At 39.9% G+C, this 24644-nt stretch overlaps 1 protein-coding gene across 3 annotated transcripts; it reads left to right on the top strand.

Moving 5' to 3' along the window:
* The first annotated feature begins 550 nt into the window (after positions 1-550).
* On the top strand, positions 551-24029 carry git1 (G protein-coupled receptor kinase interacting ArfGAP 1). 3 transcript variants are annotated; one of them, XM_056271083.1, is made up of 21 exons: positions 551-1061; positions 5355-5488; positions 5562-5674; positions 8305-8410; positions 8681-8767; positions 9160-9290; positions 9917-10011; positions 10166-10208; positions 10744-10770; positions 11405-11453; positions 13087-13159; positions 13671-13768; positions 15170-15281; positions 15426-15553; positions 16752-16904; positions 17673-17954; positions 20164-20241; positions 20333-20412; positions 21629-21793; positions 21886-21949; positions 22033-24029. In XM_056271083.1, exons 1-21 carry the CDS (start codon positions 1010-1012, stop codon positions 22246-22248), a joined length of 2286 nt encoding a protein of 761 aa, XP_056127058.1. In that variant the 5' UTR covers positions 551-1009; the 3' UTR covers positions 22249-24029. The 3 variants fall into 3 exon arrangements, with proteins under 3 accessions (XP_056127058.1, XP_056127060.1, XP_056127059.1); XM_056271085.1 differs by lacking the exon at positions 17673-17954; XM_056271084.1 differs by lacking the exon at positions 10744-10770.
* Positions 24030-24644: the final 615 nt, after the last annotated feature.

The following is a 24644-nucleotide window of genomic DNA, read 5'->3' on the forward strand; positions in this document are numbered from 1 at the left end:
TGCCCCCAATTGCTTTAGTAAATAGGCTATTTTATACTTTATTGCTTGCAGATTTCTATTGGTTTTTATTGAGCCACTGTGCAATTTTTCATTGCATTTTTTATTGTTTCTAGTTACAGATGTGACAATAAAACCCATTATTCACACACTTACAGAAAAAAAGCATAGTTTATTTCAATGGCCTATCCAGAAATAAATAAATACAAGTAGGCCTACATATATTTTGATGGCTCAATAGAATAGAATAGAATAGAATAGAATAGAATAGAATAGAATAGAATGTGTGGAGTATTAAAATATATTAACCCCTGTGTAGGGTAGTGTTATTTTCTTGACCATATCCAATTTACGGAATAAATCTTGTATATTTTATTTAATTATTTATAGGCCTCGGCTACTTTAAGTTTATTAATTCGGGGACTGTAGGTATGCAAATAAAGTTATGTAAAATTCATCTACACTGGTGGGCATGACTGCATGGTCCCTCCGCTCTGTCTGCCCCCGCCTGTGCAATAACGACGGTGGGGCAAGAGAAAGAAAGCGAGAGAGCGAGAGACAGACGTCAGAGAGAGAGGGAGAGTATGCAGCCCGCCGTGCAGAAGTCAAGTGTATAGGGCAGTGGATGTAAATAAACCGTGTACTGTATCCATACTTTTCTTATTCCCACCCCCTTTTTGCCCGAGACAGAGACGGGGCTTGGATAATGGTCGGGGGAAAAACATTAGTGGGGACGCCCAATATTAAATAATCTGATAACGTAAGGGGCCTTGTGAAAATTTTGATTCATTCAGAGGAATTGTTAAATCCTTGCAGCGTTAAGCCAGAAGACACCGCAGAAAAAAGGAAGGAGAGAGAAGGGTGAGGACCGGGAGCACTGGAGAGCTCGTCGCCGGCTTCCGGACATTCAGGGCGGCATTAAAATCGCAGACGTCGCTCCTGGGGGGACAGCAAGCCAAATATATTAAGTATTGGACTAAAATCTTTGGAAGCGGTAGATTTGGTTTCAGCGATGTCCAGGAAAGTCCAAAGAACCGAGGTGTGCGCCGACTGCAGTGCACCAGGTAAGGCTGAGATTTATGGATCGAGGCGTTGTTGTGAGGTAAGGCTGTCCCGAACTCGGTCGAGCGCGGCGGCAAGCGGGCGAACAGCAAGCCCACATATGCGCAGGGATACTCGGTTAAGCGCGTCAGGAAAGTGGCCGAATATTAAGGACGATACTGCGGCCCAACATATCTGCTCCCTCCCTTAAACCCACTCTTAATTTACTACTGCGTGTATCTACGGTTTATAATGCGACAGAACAATTGTCCATAAATTAGATCATTTCATATATATTTACTACTTTTATGGCTATAAATTTGAGCTTCTAACTGCAGCTAACGTTAACGTTACCCTGCTTCCGTGGCTAAAGTTTTATCCTTTGCTTGTTAGCACTCATCCTAAGCCAGTTGACAAGGCTGCGGACTGCTGTCAATTAAAAGCAGCAGATTTATACTATAGGCCAACCCTTGTATAGGCACATATTGTAGTGACAGCTAATTATGTTGATTAAAAGTGAGTTTTTAGTTAATATTGAGCACGAAAAGGGCACTGTAGCGAACAATGCTAACTGACAGTAGTTAGGCTCGGTTGCTAAGTAGCCTGCGGACTCTTGTATGACTTCCTTGCCAGTATTTGAGTAAAACACATTCCTGTTTTTACAAACGTTAAATGCATTATGGCTACCAGAATACTAGTTCAGTTTGTCCGGTACTGTTTTCGAATCTAGTTAATCTGAACTTAATCTGAGACTAGTAACTTAGTAGCGTTAGCAGGTTGACAGGACACATCAAACTCTGACGTGGGTCAGTATTTGCTTGTGTTTGTACACAACTTTGCTTCTAGATAACTGTTTTGTGGGTAGATATTGATTAGTTACACATTTCCTGTATGTTTAGTCATTTGTTTTGTTATACTGTTTCAAAGTTTATAAATGGCATTATTTGATTATTAGACGTATGATTTACTTAATTTATATAATACGTATATAATTCTTTTTTCCAACAGGAATATTTCTGTGTGCTGCTGTATATCATTTATTATTCTAAAAAGCATAAAAAATGCTTAAACCAGCCAAAACTGGTTTACTGGTCTTAGCAGGTTTAAGCTGGTCTCCCAGTCTGCCTAAGCTGTTGCGTAGTTGGTCTTCAAGCTGGTCTCTCAGCATGACCAGCTGAAAAGTGCCCAAAACCCCTCTAAAACCAGCCAACAGACCAATATGACCAGTTTTGGACACCAGCTAAAAACCTCAAACAAGCTTATGCTGGTTTAAGGTTCTTTATTTCTGTAATGATTATAGCAGTGGCAAAAACATAGGTTTTCCACTGATCAAGGTTGCAACATAGTTGAGCATATGTTTGAGTTGTTGATAACCATTTCTAGTCCCATCACACGTGCCCTCAGACAAAGAACAATTTCCTAAATAAATACTACAGTGAAAAAAATGGAAGTTGACCCTGCATTTATGTTTTAAATAAAGATGAACTTCCTACGTTGTCTGGCTTTTACCCGTTTGTCCCAAAATGTAGGCTATTGCTTAATAAGTTACCAGCCGTTTTAACCACCCAATAAAGACATAATAAGCCTTTAGCCTAGTTGTTTTCAAAACATATTGGGGGGGGGGGGGGGGACCAAGGGGTGTGGTACGGGGGGCATGACAGCTGCTCCCTCATCCACAGCTGCTCTCTCTCCAGGAATGTACGTGTATGCGGGAGTGTGTCTCGTTTTTGACAGTTTAGTTCTGTTTCACCACCTCAGCTACCTGCAGTCATGTTCTAAGGTCGGCCTCAAACACTGTCACAAAATGCCCCTGGCTGACCACTCCACATCTGAGTGCTTGTGTGTGGCTTTTTGCATCCTCTCACACTCCTTGTCCTTGCGTTGGCCTGTCGTGCGGTGCTGATTGAGCTTGTCATTTTCGTGTTTGACATGTAGGAAAGTAGCTAATGGTGAGTGTGTCGGAAGGTGAGGAACTGATGACTGAGAGAGGAGGAGGAGGAGGGGTGGTGGGCAGACAGACAGATGGATTCTGGTAAATGTGTTAGGAGAATGAATGAATGTGTGGAAGATTGTCAATTGCATGGCCACTCAGGACTGAATGGCGCCGTGTGCATTGAGTCTGTGTGCGTACGTGTGTATGTAAAATTTCATTAGACGCAGAGAGAAAGTCACGTTTGAGATGGGGGGGGGGGGATAAAGATGTTCCTGTTAATGGTTTCAAGCACTTATAGGAAGGATGAGCATGTTAGTTAAGAAGTATGGCGTCATCTTTGATTTTCCCACATGCAGGTGCTCAGCTCTATCTCTGATGTCTGCCCATCTTTAGACAGTAAAGGGGATTTAATAACACCATATTATTTTCAACTAAGCCAATAAATCTTAAATTCTTCACCACATGCAAGATTTAAACTTTTGGCTGTATATGAATATTTTGTGGATTCAAATAAGCCTTCTCTTCTCCTAAAGTAAGGAAACAAGCAGCCCTTTTAATTGACATTAATTCAGGCTTCTTTTTTTACATTGAATGCCTTCTATTACTTTAAAAGAAAAAAATATCGTATGATCGTATAAATGTATATTTCTTTGTGAATTGAGTGAATGTGAGAGTTAAATTAACACTTATTATAATGATTTGGTTTGTTTTATTTGCCATATTTTAATTGTATAGCCTATACACTACCATTCAAAAGTTTGGGGGTCAGGATTTTTTATTTTTTAAAGAAATTAATACTTTTAGGGCCCATTCACATCAAGAGAACTATAACTATATTAGTGTCCACACCAACGCATGGTAACATTCGGTTTATTATAAGTTGCGTCATCTGCCTCAAGCTCTTTAACTCTCTTTAAAGATGACAGGATGGATTCTGTTTGGATGGCAATGTATTTATTATTCATCAGCTGGAAAAAAAAACATTTTGTTCACATTCAACATTCCAATGAAATCGTTCCTCTGTGCCGTTATCGTTATAGTTGTGGTGTGAACTCTGCTATTCTTTTAAATTTAGAACGATTTTTGAAACTATATCTTTATCATATAGTTATCGTCCTTGGTGTGAACAGGCCTTTATTCCGCAAGGATACATTAAATCAGTCACAATTACCTGGAAAAATTAATTAATTCAAAACTGATAATAATAAGAAATGTTTCTTGTGCACTAAATCACTCAGCATATTAGAATGATTTCTGAAGAATCATGTGACACTGAAGACTGGAATGAGACTGAAAATTCAACTTTACCATCACAGGAATAAATTACATTTTATAAAACAGTTATTTTAAATTGTAATAACATTTCATAATATTACTGTTTTTAATTTAAAAACGGTAAAAAAATAAAAACTTGCTTCCTACATATCAGTATTAATATCTTCCATTTTTAGATGTCATATTGTGTTTGCATTCATACGGAAAATCAATAATCATGTTATGACACTGTTTACATTTGTGCAAAAAAAATCTCTCATTCTAATCATATCAAACCCCTGCTTATTGAGATTCTGTGGATGAGATTATGTGCTTGAAGGATTGTGGGTGCTGGTTTAATTTTAGCCAGATTCTGGGGGCCTGTGTTAGTCAGAGGCACACTTCTGTCACACTTGATCGGTCCTGAGTCCTGACTACTACGCTCGTACCCTGCCTCATATGAGGAGAGCCCTTTGCCTCGGACAAACTCATTCAGAGGAGGACAGTATGGTGTGGACTGCATGGCCCAACAATAAAGCTTTTTTATGCCATTACCTCAGATGTCTATTTATTTTCACCAGCCCCACTAAAAATGATAAAATTATTATTTCATTTTTGCAGCATTAGAAAAAAAATCTATATAATTTCATTAAACATTGTTTTCACATATTTGCGTCTTTAATTTGCAATAAAAGCCGGCAATTATACAACTTTAAATAATGTAACATGACAGCAATAAATTCATGAATGCACTTTTGCTGGCCAAATGATTTCATTTGTTTATAATTCTAACACAAATCATTCTCACAATTTCCACAACCTCACCTGTGTTACCTAACTAGACTTTGGTGACATTTTCTTCATCAGCAGAATCAATGACAACAGTGTTCAATATAGCACCAAAAAGAAAGACCAAAATAAGGTACACAAGATGTAGGTAGAAGACCCAAGAATATAAAAATGCTGTTGTTTTTGTGATCGGTCTAAGCAAAACGAGTAAGTCTTTCTACATCCTGCCTTCATGTGCCTTTTTAGTTTTTTTTTTTTTTAGAAAAGTCAGCCCTCGATTGATGTTGTCTTTTGCTCATTCTCTCGATGAAATGTACTTTACTCTATCATGTGTGTTCAGACCCGGGCTGGAGCAGTATAAACCGAGGGGTTCTGATTTGTGATGAATGCTGTTCTGTGCACCGGAGCCTGGGCCGACACATTTCCATCGTCAAACACCTGCGACACAGCGGCTGGCCTCCTTCCTTACTGCAGGTAACTAAAGAGCCTCTCGCACACACGTACTTCTGCTAGATCGTAGCCTAACAAATGCGTGCATGTGTCTCAGATGGTGCAGACCTTGGCCAGTAACGGCGCTAACTCGATCTGGGAACACTCCCTGCTGGATCCAGCACAAGTTCAGAGTGGGCGCAGGAAACCAAACCCACAAGATAAAGTCCAGTAAGCCATCCCATCAACCATTCATGCATTATATAACAGAATGTCATAAAAACAGAAGACTGGGGGTGTAATTTTTGTTTTATTGGTCCGTGCAGTATATAATTGTTCTCCTGGAGCTCCATGTAATAGCATACCACTGAGACCAGACTTGCAAATCTGCTCACTCAGAATAAATGAGAGGAGATTTAAAAAAAAAAGTAAAATACAGAGTAATTAAAGAGTAATTTGTCAGAGCAGTGGTGCAGTGGTTAGCCCAGTCTTATTCGCGCACATACGCTCATACAGGTGACGAAAGTTCAGGCACATCTGTTTTCAATAATTTGCTGTACCATCTTTATTCGCAGCTCTAATAATAAAGCAAAAGTACATCATTCGATTTAATATTAATAATAAAGTTTTAGGTATTTAAATACAATCAAGCAGAGACATGGATCCATGAATCTGGGTCCAAAATTAACTTTCTGCCACATCTACCACTAGCGAGTGCATTGAGAAAATCTACATTCCTAAAATCTCTCTTTCAGGCATCACTATAATGAAAATATTACAATAATTTTGATTACATAATATATATATATATATGTGTGTGTGTGTGTGTAATATATATATATACACTCACCGGCCACTTTATTAGGTACCCCATGCTAGTAACGGGTTGGACCCCCTTTTGCCTTCAGAACTGCCTCAATTCTTCGTGGCATAGATTCAACAAGGTGCTGGAAGCATTCCTCAGGGAGTTTGGTCCATATTGACATGATGGCATCACACAGTTGCCGCAGATTTGTCGGCTGCACATCCATGATGCGAATCTCCCGTTCCACCACATCCCAAAGATGCTCTATTCATTGGGTTGAGATCTGGTGACTGTGGAGGCCATTTTAGTACAGTGAACTCATTGTCATGTTCAAGAAACCAATTTGAAATGATTAGAGCTTTGTGACATGGTGGAAGTAGCCATCAGAGGATGGGTACATGGTGGCCATAAAGGGATGGACATGGTCAGAAACAATGCTCAGGTAGGCCGTGGCATTTAAACGATGCCCAATTGGCACTAAGGGGCCTAAAGTGTGCCAGGAAAACATCCCCCACACCATTACACCACCACCACCAGCCTGCACAGTGGTAACAAGGCATGATGGTTCCATGTTCTCATTCTGTTTACGCCAAATTCTGACTCTAACATCTGAATGTCTCAACAGAAATCGAGACTCATCAGACCAGGCAACATTTTTCCAGTCTTCAACTGTTCAATTTTGGTGAGCTCTTGCAAATTGTAGCCTCTTTTTCCTATTTGTAGTGGAGATGAGTGGTACCCGGTGGAGTCTTCTGCTGTTGTAGCCCATCCGCCTCAAGGTTGTGCGTGTTGTGGCTTCACAAATGCTTTGCTGCATACCTCGGTTGTAACGAGTGGTTATTTCAGTCACTGTTGCCCTTCTATCAGCTCGAACCAGTCTGGCCATTCTCCTCTGACCTCTGGCATCAACAAGGCATTTCCGCCCACAGAACTGCCGCTCACTGGATGTTTTTTCTTTTTCGGACCATTCTCTGTAAACCCTAGAGATGGTTGTGCGTGAAAATCCCAGTAGATTAGCAGTTTCTGAAATACTCAGACCAGCCCTTCTGGCACCAACAATCATGCCACGTTCAAAGTCACTCAAATCAACTTTCTTCCCCATACTGATGCTCGGTTTGAACTGCAGGAGATTGTCTTGACCATGTCTACATGCCTAAATGCACTGAGTTGCCGCCATGTGATTGGCTGCTTAGAAATTAAGTGTTAACGAGCAGTTGGACAGGTGTACCTAATAAAGTGGCCGGTGAGTGTATATATATATATATATATAAATATGTTTTCACCATATTTGTTACAAACAGTAGCCTGGTTAAAACCAGACCATTCTCAGTTGTAACTGAGTTATGGTCTGGCAAAGCGTCATAGACAAATCATTTCCAGAGGGGCGTCACCAACGGACGTCGCGGATAGACCTAAAACCAATCAGAGCGATGAAGGAGATGACGTATGCAGAGCGGTGGAGAAACATCTCCGAGTGTTGTTCTTTGCTCGGTTTTTAACAAAAAGGAAACATTCAAATCGCTTAAAACAGACGCGATAGCTGATTCGAACGAGTGATGTTCGACGCCGGCATCCATCTTTGTAATGTAGGCTACAAAACCTGCTTCAAAATCCCAGCGCTGTCGTCATCGTGTAAAGCCCGCCCCAACGTTTCTGATCGGTGCCTCGATTTCGACGGATTGGAAATGGGCTTGAATGAGCTCTTTGCCAGACTAACTTTCAGAGCAAATCTAAATTTGCCGGCAGTTGTCTGGGTTTTCCCAGGCTATACAAACAGCAGACAAGTACTGTTAACAATTACAGCTTCTATTCATTTGAATGGGGAAAGACCAAGCTAAACTTTTTATGGTAAGATAAGATCTGGTTTTCCAGATCTTTAATTGATGATTTGTATGGTTTGATTTGAGTCAATTACATCAGAGAAGGAACCATTTTTAAAACAAACTGCCTTGACTGTATCTATGTAAGCAGGACCATGTGTCCCATTTTATATTGATTGATTCATTGACTTTGAAATTGATTTATTTTATCTATGTTTGTATCTCTCAACACACAGCCCCACCAAGTCAGAGTTCATTCGCGCCAAGTATCAGATGTTAGCCTTTGTCCACAAGCTGCCCTGCCGTGATGATGATGGGGTCACTACGAAGGACCTCAGCAAGGTGAGACCGCCCCAAGACATCACCTTGGACTCGTTATTTCAGTCTCTTCCCTCTAGCTCTCATTCAATCTTTGCTCCTCGGCCTCTCTCTGCTCCCCTCTGTCTGTACCCTTGCAGGAGGGCCCTTAAAATGACACCCCGCTAGTGAATAAATGTGCCTTCCTCAGTGCTATTGAACGTCCCTAATGAGAGGATACGCAGGAGGTCTGCTTGCTGGTCTCTTTGTCTTTCTCTCTCACACACTCACTTATTCTCTTGTTGTTGCCTGCAGCAACTGCACTCAAGTGTGCGGACAGGAAGTCTGGAGACGTGTTTACGGTTGCTGTCACTGGGGGCACAAGCCAACTTCTTTCACCCGGTAAGATCTGCCATCTCACACAGTTCTCTCCACAGATCTTATGATTAGTAGATTGTTAGATATCAATTTTGTGTTGTTCAGTATGGGAACAGAGAATCTGTTTCTGTGTCAAACTATGAACATTATTGTTCATTGTATCCTGTAACTGTTTATACATTTTGATTTTTAAAAATCTGATCCAATGCATAAATACTTTCCAAACCAAAATATTTAAAGGTTTCTGTCCTTTCTTTTCTCTAAAGTTATTACTATGTCAAACAATGTAGATACATCAGATATTGACTACATTGTCTGAAAAGAAAGGTTTAGATTTCATGACTTGTATTTGAAAACAGCGGAGTGAACAGAGCTTGTAATCTGTGGTGGTCAAACATCTGATGTTCCCTCCACAGGAAAAGGGCACGACCCCTTTGCATGTGGCCGCCAAAGCGGGGCAGGTTCTGCAGGCCGAGCTGCTGGTGGTGTACGGGGCGGATCCAGGAGCTCCAGATATCAACGGCCGGACACCTATAGACTATGCCCGGTAAACACAAAACACAGGGGTCACTAGCTCCTCATCCATGATCTGTCTGGTGTTTTTGGAAAGAAGTCTGTTTTATGCTCACCAAGTCTGCCTTTATTTGATCAGAAATACAGTAAAGCAGTAATATTGTGAAATATTATTACAATTAAAAATTATTGTTATTATTATTCTATTTTAATATATTTAGCTGAATATATATATATATATACATACAATATATTAATATACAAAGCTGAATTTTCAGCATCATTACTTCAGTCTTCAGTGACACGTGATCCTTCAGAAATCATTCTAATATGCGAAATGGGTGCTCAAAAAACTGCTTGATATTTTTGTGAAAACTGTGATATATTTTACATGATTCTTTGATGAACAGAAAGTTCAAAAGAACTGCATTTATTTTAAATGGAAATCTTTTCTAATCTAATATAAATGTCTGTTACTTTACTGTTACTCAAACATCCTTGTTGGAAAAATAGTATTGATTTCTTTCAAAAAGAAAATCTTACTTACCTCAAACATTTAAACAGTTGCGGGATTTATATATTATATATATATTGTTCTTGTTATTATAAGTTTATAGTGATCTAGAGTCTTGGGTTTGTGATGTGACTGTGTTCTTGTAGGCAAGCAGGGCACGTGGAGCTCGCCGAGCGCTTGGTGGAGTGTCAGTATGAGCTCACAGACAGACTGGCCTTTTACCTGTGTGGCCGTCGCCCAGGTGAGCTTAGAATATTATAACCAATAACCATTTTTACAGTATTCAATATTTCCTTTAATAATTTTTTTATTATTAGTGGGGTGTGAATCAGACAATCTGTCCTCCCAAATGAAATTGAACACTTCATGTTTTTCTTTTGTCTGTGTTTTTGCAGATCACAAGAACGGTCATTATATTATCCCTCAGATGGCAGACAGGTACATTGTTTGTGTGAGGTTGTGTGTCTGATTCAAAATAGAAATAATACTGCGTAAAAATATTTATTTATTACCTGTCATTATGCATGATATCCTCCCTGAAGTCTTTTCCATAGCACTGCCCATACAGGGTAGATAAAGTGTACTAGGATCAGTTGGCAGCGGGTGTATTTGAGTGTGCTGGCCAGCAGGTTGCGCCACACGGTCAATCAGTTTGCATTAGGGCAGAGAGTGTGTCGTCAACCTCTGTAGGGCTGACACCTCAAATGCACCACAGCTGAAAGAACTTTACTGACCTATCCAGAAGTAGTGTTGATATGGGGTCTATCCCTTTTCTTTCTCTCTCTCTCTCTCTCTCTCTCTCTCTCTCTCTCTCTCTCTCTCTCTCTCTCTCTCTCTCTCTCTCTCTCTCTCTCTCTCTCTCTCTCTCTCTCTCTCTCTCTCTCTCTCTCTCTCTCTGTCTGTTTTCTGCTCACTTTTCGGTCTCGCTCACTCGTTCTCTGTTCTCTCCATCTTGCTGCGCTTTTGGAGGCAGAGCTCGCCCCAAGTGCCCGACGCAGAGGTATCTCTTTCTCTCTCTTCTCATCCCCCTCTCCATAAACCCTGCTCTCTTTCTTTCTCACATGACCTTCATCTGGATGTGGCGGTGTCTGAAGGGATGAGGTTATTTACACATTTAAAGTCAAAATGAAATCAAAATGTACCATTGCTACCTAAATACATCCTCCTTGTCTTATTGTGCACAATGTTTAGTGCATGTTATAATGCAGTCCTCCACCTCAGAAAAACAAAAATTCACCTTGGCCACACAGGCTGTAAGGTTAACCAATAGCCAAACAACTAAATAATGGTTTTAGTAAAAAAAAAAAAAACCCACTGGTTTAGGCTGTTGTAGGTAATGTAGTCATTATTGCTTAAGGTTAATGCGATAATTACGTTCTGCTTAATGTTAATAGAATAAAAGTTATGTAAATAATAGCAAACAGTAGATTTGAAAATTAGTCATTATCATGACCTCATTCAAAAACCTAAGTACATCTCCTCATCTTTTTGGGCTGCCCATGTCCCGTCCCCACACTTCATCCATTCATCCAGCTCCTCATTCCCACCCCTCTCCTTTCCTCTCTCCTCATCTTTCTCTGTCCGCATGACTCCAGCATCCTTTTACTCCTGTGTCTGTCTTTGTCTTTGCGTAGCCTGGACCTCTCTGAACTGGCCAAGGCAGCCAAGAAGAAGCTTCAAGCGGTGAGTGATTGCAGGTTAATGAGCTGCTACAGAGACTTAAGGGAATTTGAGTTTTTAGACAGGCACAACACAAAGCAACAAGCGATAAAAACTTTTCCATGTTAAACTTCAAGTATACATCAGTTTGACGCAAACACCAACATATGTGTACAGCCAAATGCATAGCAGTATTCTCCGTTTGATAGTGTGCCTCCAATAGTCCATTGTCTGTGCTATTTCTCTCCAGAAAATTATGAGCGATAAAAAAGCCTTCGTAGTCGTTTAAACTAGAGCTGTGTGTATCTCGTAACCCCCTCACCCATGCGCTTGTCAACACGGGCATCTATTGTTGTCGTCTCATCTCCTGTAGTTTGTTGTTTAGATCGTTTCTTTATTTTCCATGTGAAGCAATGGGCAGTGGCGGTGTTGCCATCTTGTGGACAAACTAACTAGAGGAAAAAAATTCAGGCCGCTTGTGTGAGGCTGTAAGCTTAGCAAACCGAGTATGCATATCTGTCTGTGCACAAACATGTGCGTATTATGCCAATAATGAAATTGACTTCACGAGCACTGTACTCCTAGCGTACATGTACAAACCGAAGTATCCACCTTATTTTTCACGTAAGAGCGGGTTTTTCATTTACCGGTTTCAATTTTCATTTGTAAATTGAATGTGTCTGGCTTCCAATGTCGTTCGCTTCCAGTTATTTTTAGCTGTACAAAACAGCTTGATATTGCAAACTGGTAATTATTACCATATTATTTGAATGTTTTGTCATAGCTATAAACACACTGGTCTGTAGTGCAAATTGTTTTACTGTTTACTGGACTTTGTCATTCTTCTAGTTATAGCGGCTAATGAATCGGCACATCCACAGAAAAGCGCTTACTTTTGGAAGTTGCGTCTGAGTTTACTTCAGTATTCTGACATACTTTTGAGTTAAATGGAATATTGAATAAGAAAAAATAGTGGGCAGGTATTGATTTTTTTGCAGGGAGTGGTTAAGGATGATCTGCCCAATCTGTCAAAAGGATGTCATCAGTAAAAGAATGCCATTTCAGAGTCAAAGCTAATTTTTTGATTTCGACTAAAGATTACGAAGACAAACCAATGTTTCATGTGGATTAACTGGCACGGATTAGTTGTTCACCACAAGACTAGCAATGTCCGCTAACAGAGTAAATTAAATAAATTATTCATGCTGATTTTAATTCTGAGGTTTTGTCCTAACCAGCTCTATCAAGTAAACAGGACATTTTATTGGTCATTAGGTTTTTTATTTCTGCACTGGGAAGCTCCACCCACTCTGAAATCTCTTTGGTCCAAAACTTACTTGTCGTAGGAATTCCTAGTTGGGAATTGGGTACAGCGTTAGCCTTTTTTCTTGAGAGATTTGAGATGAATACTGTATGTTTGACAAACTCTTCAAATGCTTCGAAATTCAGTAGATATATTAAGCAGATGCTTTGAGTTCCCTGAGCTTGCATTTAATCTTTATTTAGTACCTTGTTGGAGCATCTTGCTTTGTTTTGTCTTCTCACTGATGCCTTCCTGTTGTGTGTGCTCTGATTTTGCTGTGATTTCGTGTTTCTTTTTCCCCATACCTGAATCTTAATGCCACATACTGATATGTTTATGTGTGTGTGGACACAGTTAAATAACCGCTTGTTCGAGGAGCTGGCTATGGATGTGTACGACGAAGTGGACCGTAGAGAGAATGATGCAGGTAAGACTCAAACCCCCATCTGTTCCTGTCCCAGCTTTTCCTGCATCTCACTCTTTTCCTAATGTAGTTATGGAGCTGTCCAGAGGCGTGGGGACGGTTGTAGTCGTGTCCCTGGAGACACAGTGATCGGGGTGTTGTATAAACACTGACTATAGAAGGACTTTAGCGGTGCAGTCAGCATGTAGAGAAGGGAGGGAGAGGTGCTTAGATGGAAGGAGGGTGAAAGGGAGCGAGGGCGAGGGAGTGCCGCAGGAATTCTCTCCTCCTCCTCTCACTCTCTCACTCTCTCTCTCGACTCCCGTTCCTGGTTGTAGAGGAGAAGAGGTAGCATGCTGGGGTGGCAGACTGAGATTCTGATGGTAAGCAGGGCTGTGAGCGAGGCAGGGGGCCAAACACACACAAACTGAACGGGAGGGGTAGATGCGTACTCTCCATAACTTCAGGGCTACGACATCGGAATCTGTTTGTATATATTTGTCTTGTTTATATTTGTCCGTTCTGTTTCTCTCAGTGTGGCTGACAACTCAGAACCACAGTACGCTTGTGACCGAACGGAGTGCCGTCCCCTTCTTACCCGTCAACCCTGAATACTCAGCGACACGCAACCAGGTAACACGCACAGCATTTTATTCCTGAGCCTCAGAGGATGTGTTTGAAGTATGTTTGGGAGGAAGCTCTCCACTCCTGCTCCCCCTTGCGTAAGCGGCCGTCACTTCCACGCGGGCCTGTTTTTGATGGAGGCATAAAGGAGAGATGATATCTAGGGTGCAGTGCTAAAAATAGACATTTTGTGGCTGTACGAACGTCTGACTGAGGCCCGGGTTTGGCCAGCAAACCAACGAACGGATGTTTTCCAGCTGCGTAACTGCTGCAGACACGCGACTGCTCCCTCCCCCTCTGTGTTTCCACTGGCATCCTTGCATGACCTTCTCTGTATTTCTGTTTGAAAAGAGAAATAGTTCTTTTATACAGCAAGACCACTAAGTGCGTTCACATGGGGGCATGTTTCCTGCGGGCTGATTGGCCAGGCTGAGAATTTCCTGCTCTTTTGCGTATACATGAGACATGAAAGGAGATGATGGGAGGAGGGACACGCACACCCAGTGGTCAAGAGTTGGAACAGTGAACTGTTGATGTGGCAGTGTTTTCCAGCCTTTAAAATGTTCAAGTCTCCCTTAGCTAAAATAGACTGTTCTGTAATATGCATTGCAGAGTGACTAAGTGCTCAAATAAAACTTTGCAAGTTTCACCTTATAATCAGACACAGACTCCTGCAGATTTCCTTTAAGGCCATCATTCATAAAATTCTACTTATTCCCCAAAACTTTCATATTCGGTTATAAAAAGCATGTTGTTCTTTCCATTTAAGTTTTAATCTGTTCAGCCAAATTCCACGAATTTTGCCCTAAAATTAGTGTGAAACTTTAAGAGTATAACTGTAAAAAACACATTAATGATTCACGCTACCATTCAAAAGTTTAGGATCTTTAAGATAATTTAATGTAAAGTCTCTCTTATGCCCACATAGGCTGCATTTATTGGATCAAAAATATAGTAAAAACAGTAATATTATGAAATATTATTACAATTTAAAATAACTGTTTTCAGTTTCAATATGTTGTCAAATGTAATTTATTGCTGTGATGGAAAGCTGAATTTTCAGCAACATTACTCCAGTCGTCAGTGTCACATGATCCTTCAGAAATCATTCTAATATGCTGATTCTTACTTGTTTCCTATTATTATCAATGTTGAAAACAGTTCTTCTTAATATTTTTGCAGAAACCTTGATGCACTTTTTCTGGGTTCTTTGATGAATAGAACGTTCAAAAGAACAGCATTTATTTGAAATGTAAATCTTTGTAAATGTCTTTTCTGTCACTTTTTATCAAAAGCATCCTTGCTGAATAAAGTATTCATTTCTTAAGAAAAAAATCTTACCGACCCCAAACTTTTGAACGATAGTGTATATAATGTGTATTTATTTGTGTGTGTTTTTGTCATTGGTAGGGGCGGCAGAAATTGGCTCGCTTTAATGCACGAGAATTCGCCACCCTCATTATCGACATTCTCAGTGATGCCAAGCGGCGGCAGCATGGAAAAGGCCTGACAAGCCCCACAGGTGAGACGCCCACACTGCATTTCTCGAACTCTGAGATTTTAGGAGAAAATCAATAATACAGCTTCAGTAAGGATGGATATAGCTAAGCCAGTGCAGTTTCTCCTCATATTAATGATGTTATCTTTTGTGTTTGTTGTTTTTCAGACCCGCTGGATCTGAGTCAGGCAGACGATGACCAGCATGATTATGACAGCGTAGCGTCTGACGAAGACACAGACAGCGAGCTGACCGCACAGAATAACAACAACACCCACCGCAACAACCGGGCCAAGGTGAGCTCATCAAATTGTAACTGGGTGTTTACCTGGGGAAAATCATCTCTGTACTCCACCTAAACCTAATTATAAGTGTGAGAAGTTGGAAGATTTGAGTTCATCCATCCAGATGTCCTTCGTTTTTTATAATGAAACCACGTGATTTAATTGAGGAACATTAAAACCTTTGGTGAAACAATTTCAGATGATCCACTGAATCTTGGGAAATGTTTAATTTCTTATATTATAGGTTAGGCATTGGTAGTTGTTGATCTTGGTTTTGCCAGACCAGCAAATTAGTATATACAGAAGTAGTACAGACGCCAGAGTTGTCATGTCCCTGCATGCACCACTGGAAGAACAGTAGCAGCAGCCCTGCCTCATATTTGCAGAATGACATCATCCCCTTTCAAGGCTGTGATCAGTGAAGCTATTGTTCTGCAGCTGAAGACAGGAAGCTGTGTCTGAGCATGCTCACTCCACACACACCGGAAGTGACATGGCTGAGTGTAGCGGAACAAGAGTAAACCTCATATTACAACACCTTCTCCAGTAGCACTGCTGTTTGTCATATTGCACAATCATTGATTTTTTAACTCAAAATGGTTGACTTTTTAGTGCTTTTTGGATGAAAATATTCTTTTACATAATCCATTCTGGTAATGCTTTATAATAACGTTAATTAAAATCTCCATACTAATGTTAGGTTTATAAATACATATGGGCATTAATACTTCAAATGATCTGACTTGTTGTGCTGAGATTTTTGCATGCCAAATGATAATAAAAAAAAACCTCAGACAAATCTAGGAATATAAATGTCATATAGCATTGTGGTGAGCTCTTTTGACTTAAATTTATAATACCAATTAAAAGTTTGAGGTTGGTGAGATTTTCTAAATGTTTTTGAAAAAAGTCTCTTATGCGCACCAAGGCTGATGTTTAAAAAAAAACAGCATTTATTAAACTGAAATCTTTTGTAACATTTAATGAATGTCTTTACTGTCACTTTTGATCAATTTAATGTGTCCTTGCTTGAATTCATTTCTTTCCAAAGAAAATCTTACTGACCCCAAACTTTTGAACAGTAATGTAAATACACAATTATGAATTTCATTCATTTATTGTAGTATGTGTTTTGGAAAAAAATATCACCTTTTCAAATCTGTTCCTTTTGCTGTTGACATTAGATTGTGATTTGTGTTGTGTGTATTAGAGCATGGACTCATCCGACCTGTCAGATGGGCCCATCACACTACAGGAGTATCTGGAGGTGAAGAAAGCACTGGCCTCCTCTGAGGCCAAAGTTCAACAGCTCATGAAGGTCAACAACAACCTGAGTGAGGAGCTGCGGAGGCTACAGAAGGAGGTGCGCCCACCCACTTTATTTAAACTGTGTGTCCTTGTTTTAAAAATATGAGTATTTCACACAGATAGAAATGTAATGCTGCCAAAAACTACATCTCACCATCACACAAACTGATCCCAAACCATCAAACAGCAGAACTGTATTCGCGTACACTACTGGTCAAAAGTTTGGGTTTTTTGAAAGAAGTCTCTTCTGTTCACTAAGGCTGCATTTAAATGATAAAAAAACTTATAAAACAGCAATATTGTGAATTTAAAATAACTGTATAAATAATTGTAATATATTATAAAATTTAATTTACTCCTGTGAAGACTGAAGCTGAAAATTCAGCTTTCCATCAGTGTCACAACTTTCCATATTATTATCAATGCTGAAACAGTTGTGCTGCTTAATTTTTTTTTTTTGTGTGGAAAACGTGATACATGTTTTTCCAGGGTTCTTTAATAAATAGAAAGTTTAAAAAAAACAATTACTTTTGCTCAATTTAATGCATCCTTGCTGAATAAAAGTATTAATTACTTATAAAAAAATCGTACTGCCCGCAAACTTTTGAATGGTAGTGTAACTATCATATACCATGTACGTCTCACTGAGAATGAAGCCCTTCCTTGTTCAGACAACCTTAAACTTCCTGTCTATCAGAATTACCCCATTTTGTCGCCCACAGCATGTCATAACCATCCGCACTGCAACTGTTGTGTTTTCTTTGGTCCTTGTGTTTGTGTATGTGTGTTTGTGACTCCCCGTGATGCCCCTCCATTCCTGTAGATCACGCGGATGCAGACGGAGAACAGCGTGCTGCGGGGGGCCCAGGCTGGGGCCGGGGGAGCTCTGACCGGGGGTGGTGGCACAGGGCTGTGGTCCGGTGGGGTAAGGGGTACAGGCAGTGGAGGAGGGGTAGGTGGAGACTCCGGCCTAACCGCACCCTCGTCCGCTCCCCTCCGCCGGGATAGACAAGCCTTCTCTATGTATGAGCCTGTGGGGACCACCCCCAAAGCTCTCACCCCAACCCTGGACCCCCTGACGGGCCGCCTGCTGCCTCTCAGCCCCGTAAGTGTGAGCATTAGTGGCCGGCCTGATCTTTTTATACTTTATACTCACTCTCTCCCTCTACTTACCTGAACCCACACTGATGTGCTGCTTTTGCCTGGAGCACCTGCTTTCACTATTACTCACTGCTCTCTACCGCCACCTTATGGACAGACAGGGGCACTTCCTGCCCTGATAACACCTTTCTTTTTGTAGATATTGGCTGTCTCCAAACTGAGTCAGCCGCCTAAATAGACAGAATTTTTGGTCATTATGGGTCTCTTTTACACCTGGTATCAACAACTGTCTTCAATAATTTGATCATAGGTGGACTAGCTAAAATTTTGATTATCTTTAGTACTGTGCTAAATGTGAATATCTTAAAAGTACACTGTGTAATATTTAGGAGGATCTGTTGACAGAAATGCAATATCATATACATAACTATGTTTTCAATGGTGTATAAAGACCTTCTGCAGTCTCAAAATTATTCAAACACCTTAATACAATTCCTCATAACAGCACAAATCTGCAAAACAGGTGTTGTCTCAAGGCCAATTCACATTGCACACGTCTGTTGGGTTTTGTCGGATCAGTGTGTTACCCCTGTTGCTGTTGGTCGGGGTTTGATTTCACCCAACTGAACATGTTCAATCAGTGTTTGTCTGTGTCTGTTGGAGCAGTGTGAACATGACAGTTATTTTTCATGAAAGTCTAAATCCAACAGCCAAATTGTTTGTTGGTGTTTGTTGGCATTTGTCTGTGCGGTTTGAATTGGCCTTCAAGCACACCTGAAGCAACTAATCAAGGGCTTCATTAGTTGCAGAAGGTGTGCTTGAACTAGAACACATGAAATATCTGAACTGACTAGGTTTGTTGAGTGCCACGTTTGACTGTATGTTAGAAATATGGCTAAGTCAAAAGAATGGTCCAAAAAGTTAAGAGAAGATATCATCGCCCTTCACAAACAATTCCCTAGATTTATTAAAGGAATAGTTCAGAAGTTGTTTCAAACCTGTACGAGTTTCTTTCTTCTGTTGAACACAAAAAGAAGATACTTTAAAGAATGTTGGTAACCAAACAGTTGATGCACCCCATTGACTTCCATAGCATTTTTTTCCTTATATGGAAGTCAATGGGGTGCATCAACTGTCAAACTCATACAGATTTGGAACAACTTGAGGGTGAGTGATGACAAAATGTTAATTTTTGGGTGAACTATCCCTTTAACATGCAGAATTGTTCATGTAATGTGGTTATTATTATCACAAAACCCTCCTCTCAATAAAATCTGATCACAATCTGTCTTTGCTCACCCAAAACGGATGTTAATACCAGGTTTGCCTATGATGCTCAAAAAGGCTGCTTAGGTAGGCAGCTCAATACATTTTGAGACACAACCACTATATATTGTCGATATAGCATAGGATGATAGAACTGGCATGAGTTGCATTGTATCTTTCCTAAAATGGTTAATATGCCAAGAGAGGCTCTCATTGAGATATGCTTGTCTTGTGCAACGTGACGTGTCTGGAATGTTTGAAATTTGATTTATTGGTTTCCTGATTAGTGACACTAAAACCGCATGCCACATCGCTAAAGGAAGTGATTTCTTGTATAGGGCACTGAATCGATGTGTTGCTCCTGTCAGCGCTGAAACTAGAAATCATCCTCTGTTTGTGGATATTCTTAGATCTGTAGGATATATTTGAATGTCTTTTGAATGCATTGTTTTGTTTTGCTTCAATTGCTTTTGCAATTATGCAAATATGCCATGTTTTGATTATGCAATATTCCATTTTTGGGCTATTTCTGAAAGTGTGTAGTAGTCCTATTTTTTTTTTTTTATTAGTCATGGTTAATGTATTTGAGATGCACCTTTGTGCCTGTTAACTGCACAGTTTTCCAAGCAATGTAATGTGCGAGTGTCTATTTTTAGTATTTTCATTAGTTCAGAGAAAAGGACGTCATTGCACTAATTCAGTTTTGCTTTTGAGCTTAATGTAGAAGCTTGCTGTTCTGCAACTGCAATATCTAAAACCGCTACACTAAGCTATTTGTCTAACAGAATTACACTCATTAGTATAACAGCGTTTTTGCTGCAGATTTCCTTCCATCTAACAGTCCTGTGCAGGAAAGACTATCAAGGCTTCTTTTCTTTTCATCCTCTGCCTGCTGACTGTCTTGTCAGCTTTTCTCCTCGTCTTAATCTGGTTCTGCTTGTGTTTAGGTGCGAAGGGGAGGCCCTGCGGGTCCCACCCCCTACGGAGGACCGCACCTGTCAGCCTCCACTGACGGACGATATAATGTGAGTGCCAGTTTCCATTCATATATGCACTGACATGCGAGTTGCAGACTGTGATGTGTAACAGACCTCTGCGCATGTTTGTCCTGTCCAGACTCCAAAAGCAGGAGAGAGATACGGGAGTGGTACTGATAGTGACTATGACAACTCTCAAACATACGATGTCTCCTTTGGGTGAGTGCAAGCCACCGTTGAAAACAAAGCAGAGCGGATTCAGTGTCTTTAATACATTAGTGTAATTTGATGCATTTTTGTGGACAGAGGTTTACTGCATTTCATTTGCAAAAACTGTCTAACTGGGTCTAAAGGCCCATTCACACCAAGGACGAATTCTATAACGATAAGATATAGTTCTAAATATAAAAGAATATTCCAAACCACAACTGTAACGATAACTGCACAGAGGAACTATATCCTTGGAATCACTTTCAGATTTTTTTTTTTCTAGCTGATGATTGATTAAAAACATTGACCGCCAATCAGAATCCATCCTGCTTTAAAGAGCTTGAGCTTTTAAAGTGGCATACGACAACTGTAGTGCGCTTCGAATAAACACAGCCTCGTCTGCTGGTGTGGAGGCTGATATAGTTATCTGTATAGTTATCGTTCTTGGTGTGAACGGCCCTTAACGCATGAAGAAATGTATTGCTATTAAAGTATTACTGTTGTACTTTTGATATATTTATATAAATTAGTAAAAGTTAATTAACATGAATATATTAATTCACATATTTATATAATATAATTTTTTCATAATCATAAGAGTAATATATTTGTTTATTTTTGTAATAAATCTAAAAAAGTAGACACTACATAATATGAAATATCTGTAATTACTAATTATAAAAAAATAGTTAAAATAACTTATTTAATTATTTGAGGGATTACACTAGTAATTACAAAAGTGGTATATTTGTATTGTTAATTATTTTTTTATTTTACAGTAAAAAGTAATATATTTGTCTTTTTATTGTTATATTAGTGTTGTTTTACTCTATTACTTTTAATACTGCCTCTAATAATAATATTAGCATTAGTAATACTATTAGAATGTTCATTTATTTTTTACAGCATAGTAATATATATTTCTCTTCTAAAAAATAAATAAGATACTGCTATATAATATGATGCAATATAATAAGTATTAACCGTTATTATAAAAAATAAAAAATTTTGGAAGTAAAAGCGTAATAAGTAATACATTATTATTATAATTATTACAAATATGTTATAGTAAAATAGTAATATATTTGTCTTACTTTTTAAATTAGTTATAAAAACAATTAGTTATTACTAAGCTACTTGTAACTTAAAAACCCACTGACGATACATTTCATGCCTTTTGTATTGTTTTTATTGTGTGCATGTGTGTCCATATGGTGTGTTGTAGTGTGGGCCGCAGCAGCGAGGAGGACAGCAGGGGGGACGTGGAAGACACAGAGGGTGACCCTGACCCCACACTGCCCTGCACAGAGGACGTCATCCTCAAAACTGAGCAGGTCACCAAGAACATCCAGGAGCTCCTGAGAGCTGCACAGGAGTTTAAACACGACAGGTAGGATGGACTGTTACCCCTCACAGCTGGTTGCAGTGTCGTTTTGCTGCAGTTTGAAAGAAACCCATTGTAACATCTGTCTTTGGTTGCAGTTTTGTGCCATGCTCAGAGAAAATCCACTTAGCTGTGACAGAAATGGCCTCGCTGTTTCCCAAGGTGAGTGAATGCGTCTTCTGGTGATACTTTGCCTCAAGATATCCAGCCAGACGCACTAAATCTGTTGTGTCTGCTTCTCTCAGAGACCAGCGCTGGATGCAGTACGTTCCTCCTTGAAGCTCCTGGGGGCCAGTGCGTCCCGCCTGCAGGTAGAGTGCCGTAAAGCGGCGCCCTCCGACTCGTCGACCAGCACAGTGGACTACCAGCTGCTCACCCAGCAGGTCATCCAGTGCGCCTACGACATCGCCAAAGCTGCCAAGCAGCTGGTCACCATCACTACCCGCGAGAAAAAACAGTGACCAACCGGGCAAAGACTGAGAAACGGGAGAGGAGGAGGACACTAAGTAAAAACTGACGGCTGGGAATCGTTGGTCAGGTAGATAGAAAAATGATGTGAGGGAACGAAGATGAGAAAAGAAAAGTCTAATGTATGGGTGATCAATCCAGCTTTGGCCACCCGGACGCAGAGATGTGGAAAATTTGGGAGAAGCCGAATGGAGCGGCCTGGTTTTCCTTGCACTCCTTTTCTTCTTTCAGTTCTGTTTTTCAGGAGGATCTTCTCTCGTCTACACATGACAACACTACACAAGCAGACCCACAACTCAGTGCTGATGGCTACTGTTTGGTTCTCTTTGTGAAATACTCAAGCACTCCTAACATCAGAGAACCTGAAATGTTCCTCCTGAATTGTTTATTTTCAGTTTTTCCTCTCTCTCTCTCTCTCATTTGATGTTTTTAAGTGCCGCTCCATTGGCCTGTTTCTCTTGGGACAAATGTACTGACTTTAAACAACAACACTGGAGTTATTTTAATGACTATGACTTATGTTTCGCATTATTGTTACCATTATTGATGTCTTCTTTTGATTTTTGTTTCGGTTTGTCAAGTGGAAATCACACAGAGCTTTGCGAACATTAACAGGGGTGAACAATAACCTGTGAAAACTAACCAGAACACTCCCGTCCTCCAGTGGTAGAACCACTGGTTCACTCACACAGTGTTTTACAATATATACTACATTCTTTTTTTTTTGTCGAAGTGCGTTGAACACTAGCCAAAGGAGCAGAGGGAAGTGATGACACTACAGTTGCTGGTCCCTCTTTTTTTTTTTTTTTTTTTTTTTTGAGCACAAAGACAACAGTTGGGGTTGATGTACAGAAAAGGCTCGCCGGATCTCATCCTGGCTCCTCTCATCTCATCTCAATCCCAACATTAATGGGTTTTGCTATCAGAACAATGCAAATGTGTTGGCACAATCATCACATTGTCTTCAGCTTATTAGATTAGGACAAGACACCATGTCTTCATTTTCTGCACATTATTGACTGAATCGAATGGCCTTCATCAGTTTAGCGGAGTAAAGACGACTCTTCACTTCAGGACCAGGCTTTTTTTTGTGTGTGTGGTGGTTTTTTTTGTTTTCTATTTGAGAATATTTGATTTTGATTTCACGCCGTTCTTTAAATTTCATAATTTTTTTTAATCAAGCATATGTGTTTATTAAATGTAAGAAGATCCTTATGTTCTATAAGCTACAAACATGTGAATGTTGATGGTTGAAGATGACCACTATCAATGTTCTCATCACTAACATTTCAGATACAGTCACAGGGAAAACATGTGATGTCCATCTGCTGCATCAGGACCAGCGTAGTCACATTCTGTGGCATAAGTCGGTGTGATCGCGGTCACTTTGGTGGGGGAATGACCCCCTTGTTATATCGATGTTCATGGGAAGAGGAATTGAACTGGAGCTTCCAGTACCAACGCACATGTAGATGAACGTTTCTCCACCTGAGGCTTGATGCCACATCTGCGTGTGAGCACGATCAAGTATTTGTTGTACAGTCACTTTGCATTTTAGATGTCATGCTATGGGCCTTAATCTTCCTGTGGTTTTCCATATCGGTTTTACCCACCAGCCTTTTAAGTTAAGCCATTTTTTTGTTTGTTTTTGCCTTTTGTTTCTTTAACTTGGGGAATGGGATAATGTTTGCGTCCCCTGAAAATGTGTCAAAAAGATTGTCTGAAAATCTCTTATCATTGCCTTTGCACATCTGCTAGACTGATTTTAATCTCTCTTCCACACTAGAAGCACATGGTGAGTAAAAACCGTGTATGCATAAGTATGTTTCTTTTTCGTTTTCAACTAAACATGTCAGGAACGGTCACTGGGTGATGGCTTACTGTGATGATGACTTGGGAGAAAGAGATTGGGATATTATTTAATAAGCACTAAATTCAGAGAGGTATCTGGGAAAGGGAGTCAATGCACACTATATATCTAACTCTGAATCTGATTCCTTTCAAGGTAGTAGGTAGACATTTTCCCAGTCATCCTGCTGCAGATGCATACATGGCGAAATCATTTTTAAAAACTAATGCACACACACACACACTCTCTCTCTTCCATGATCTGTCATACTAGCTGCACTGTACTTGTTACGACTTTCGTTATCACTTGTTCTTACATGAGAGATTAGCTGATGGGAGAAATTTGTTTAGCAGAGGCTACCTGTAAGATATAGAATTTAAATAAAAAGACTAAGCAAAACCATTTAAATCGTAATAAAGACTCGTAAGCTGTACATTTGTAATAAATAAAAGAAAAAGTTCATTGTCTCCTGTGAATTGTTATTGTTAATCATTGGGATTATTAGAGGTCATAAAAAGGTGTGTATTAATATGCATGGTA

The sequence above is a fragment of the Rhinichthys klamathensis genome, unplaced genomic scaffold (genome assembly GCF_029890125.1).
Source record: "Rhinichthys klamathensis goyatoka isolate OS25496 unplaced genomic scaffold, OSU_Roscu_1.1 h1tg000311l_1, whole genome shotgun sequence".
Taxonomy (NCBI): domain Eukaryota; kingdom Metazoa; phylum Chordata; class Actinopteri; order Cypriniformes; family Leuciscidae; genus Rhinichthys; species Rhinichthys klamathensis.

Excerpts from the sequence above, each read along its gene's own strand:
- git1 (XM_056271083.1), top strand. The coding sequence starts at position 1,010 with ATGTCCAGGAAAGTCCAAAGAACCGAGGTGTGCGCCGACTGCAGTGCA. Across the intron at positions 5,675-8,304 it reads AACCCACAAGATAAAGTCCA|CCCCACCAAGTCAGAGTTCA; the intron begins GTAAGCCATCCC and ends CTCAACACACAG. Across the intron at positions 13,769-15,169 it reads ACTCAGCGACACGCAACCAG|GGGCGGCAGAAATTGGCTCG; the intron begins GTAACACGCACA and ends TGTCATTGGTAG.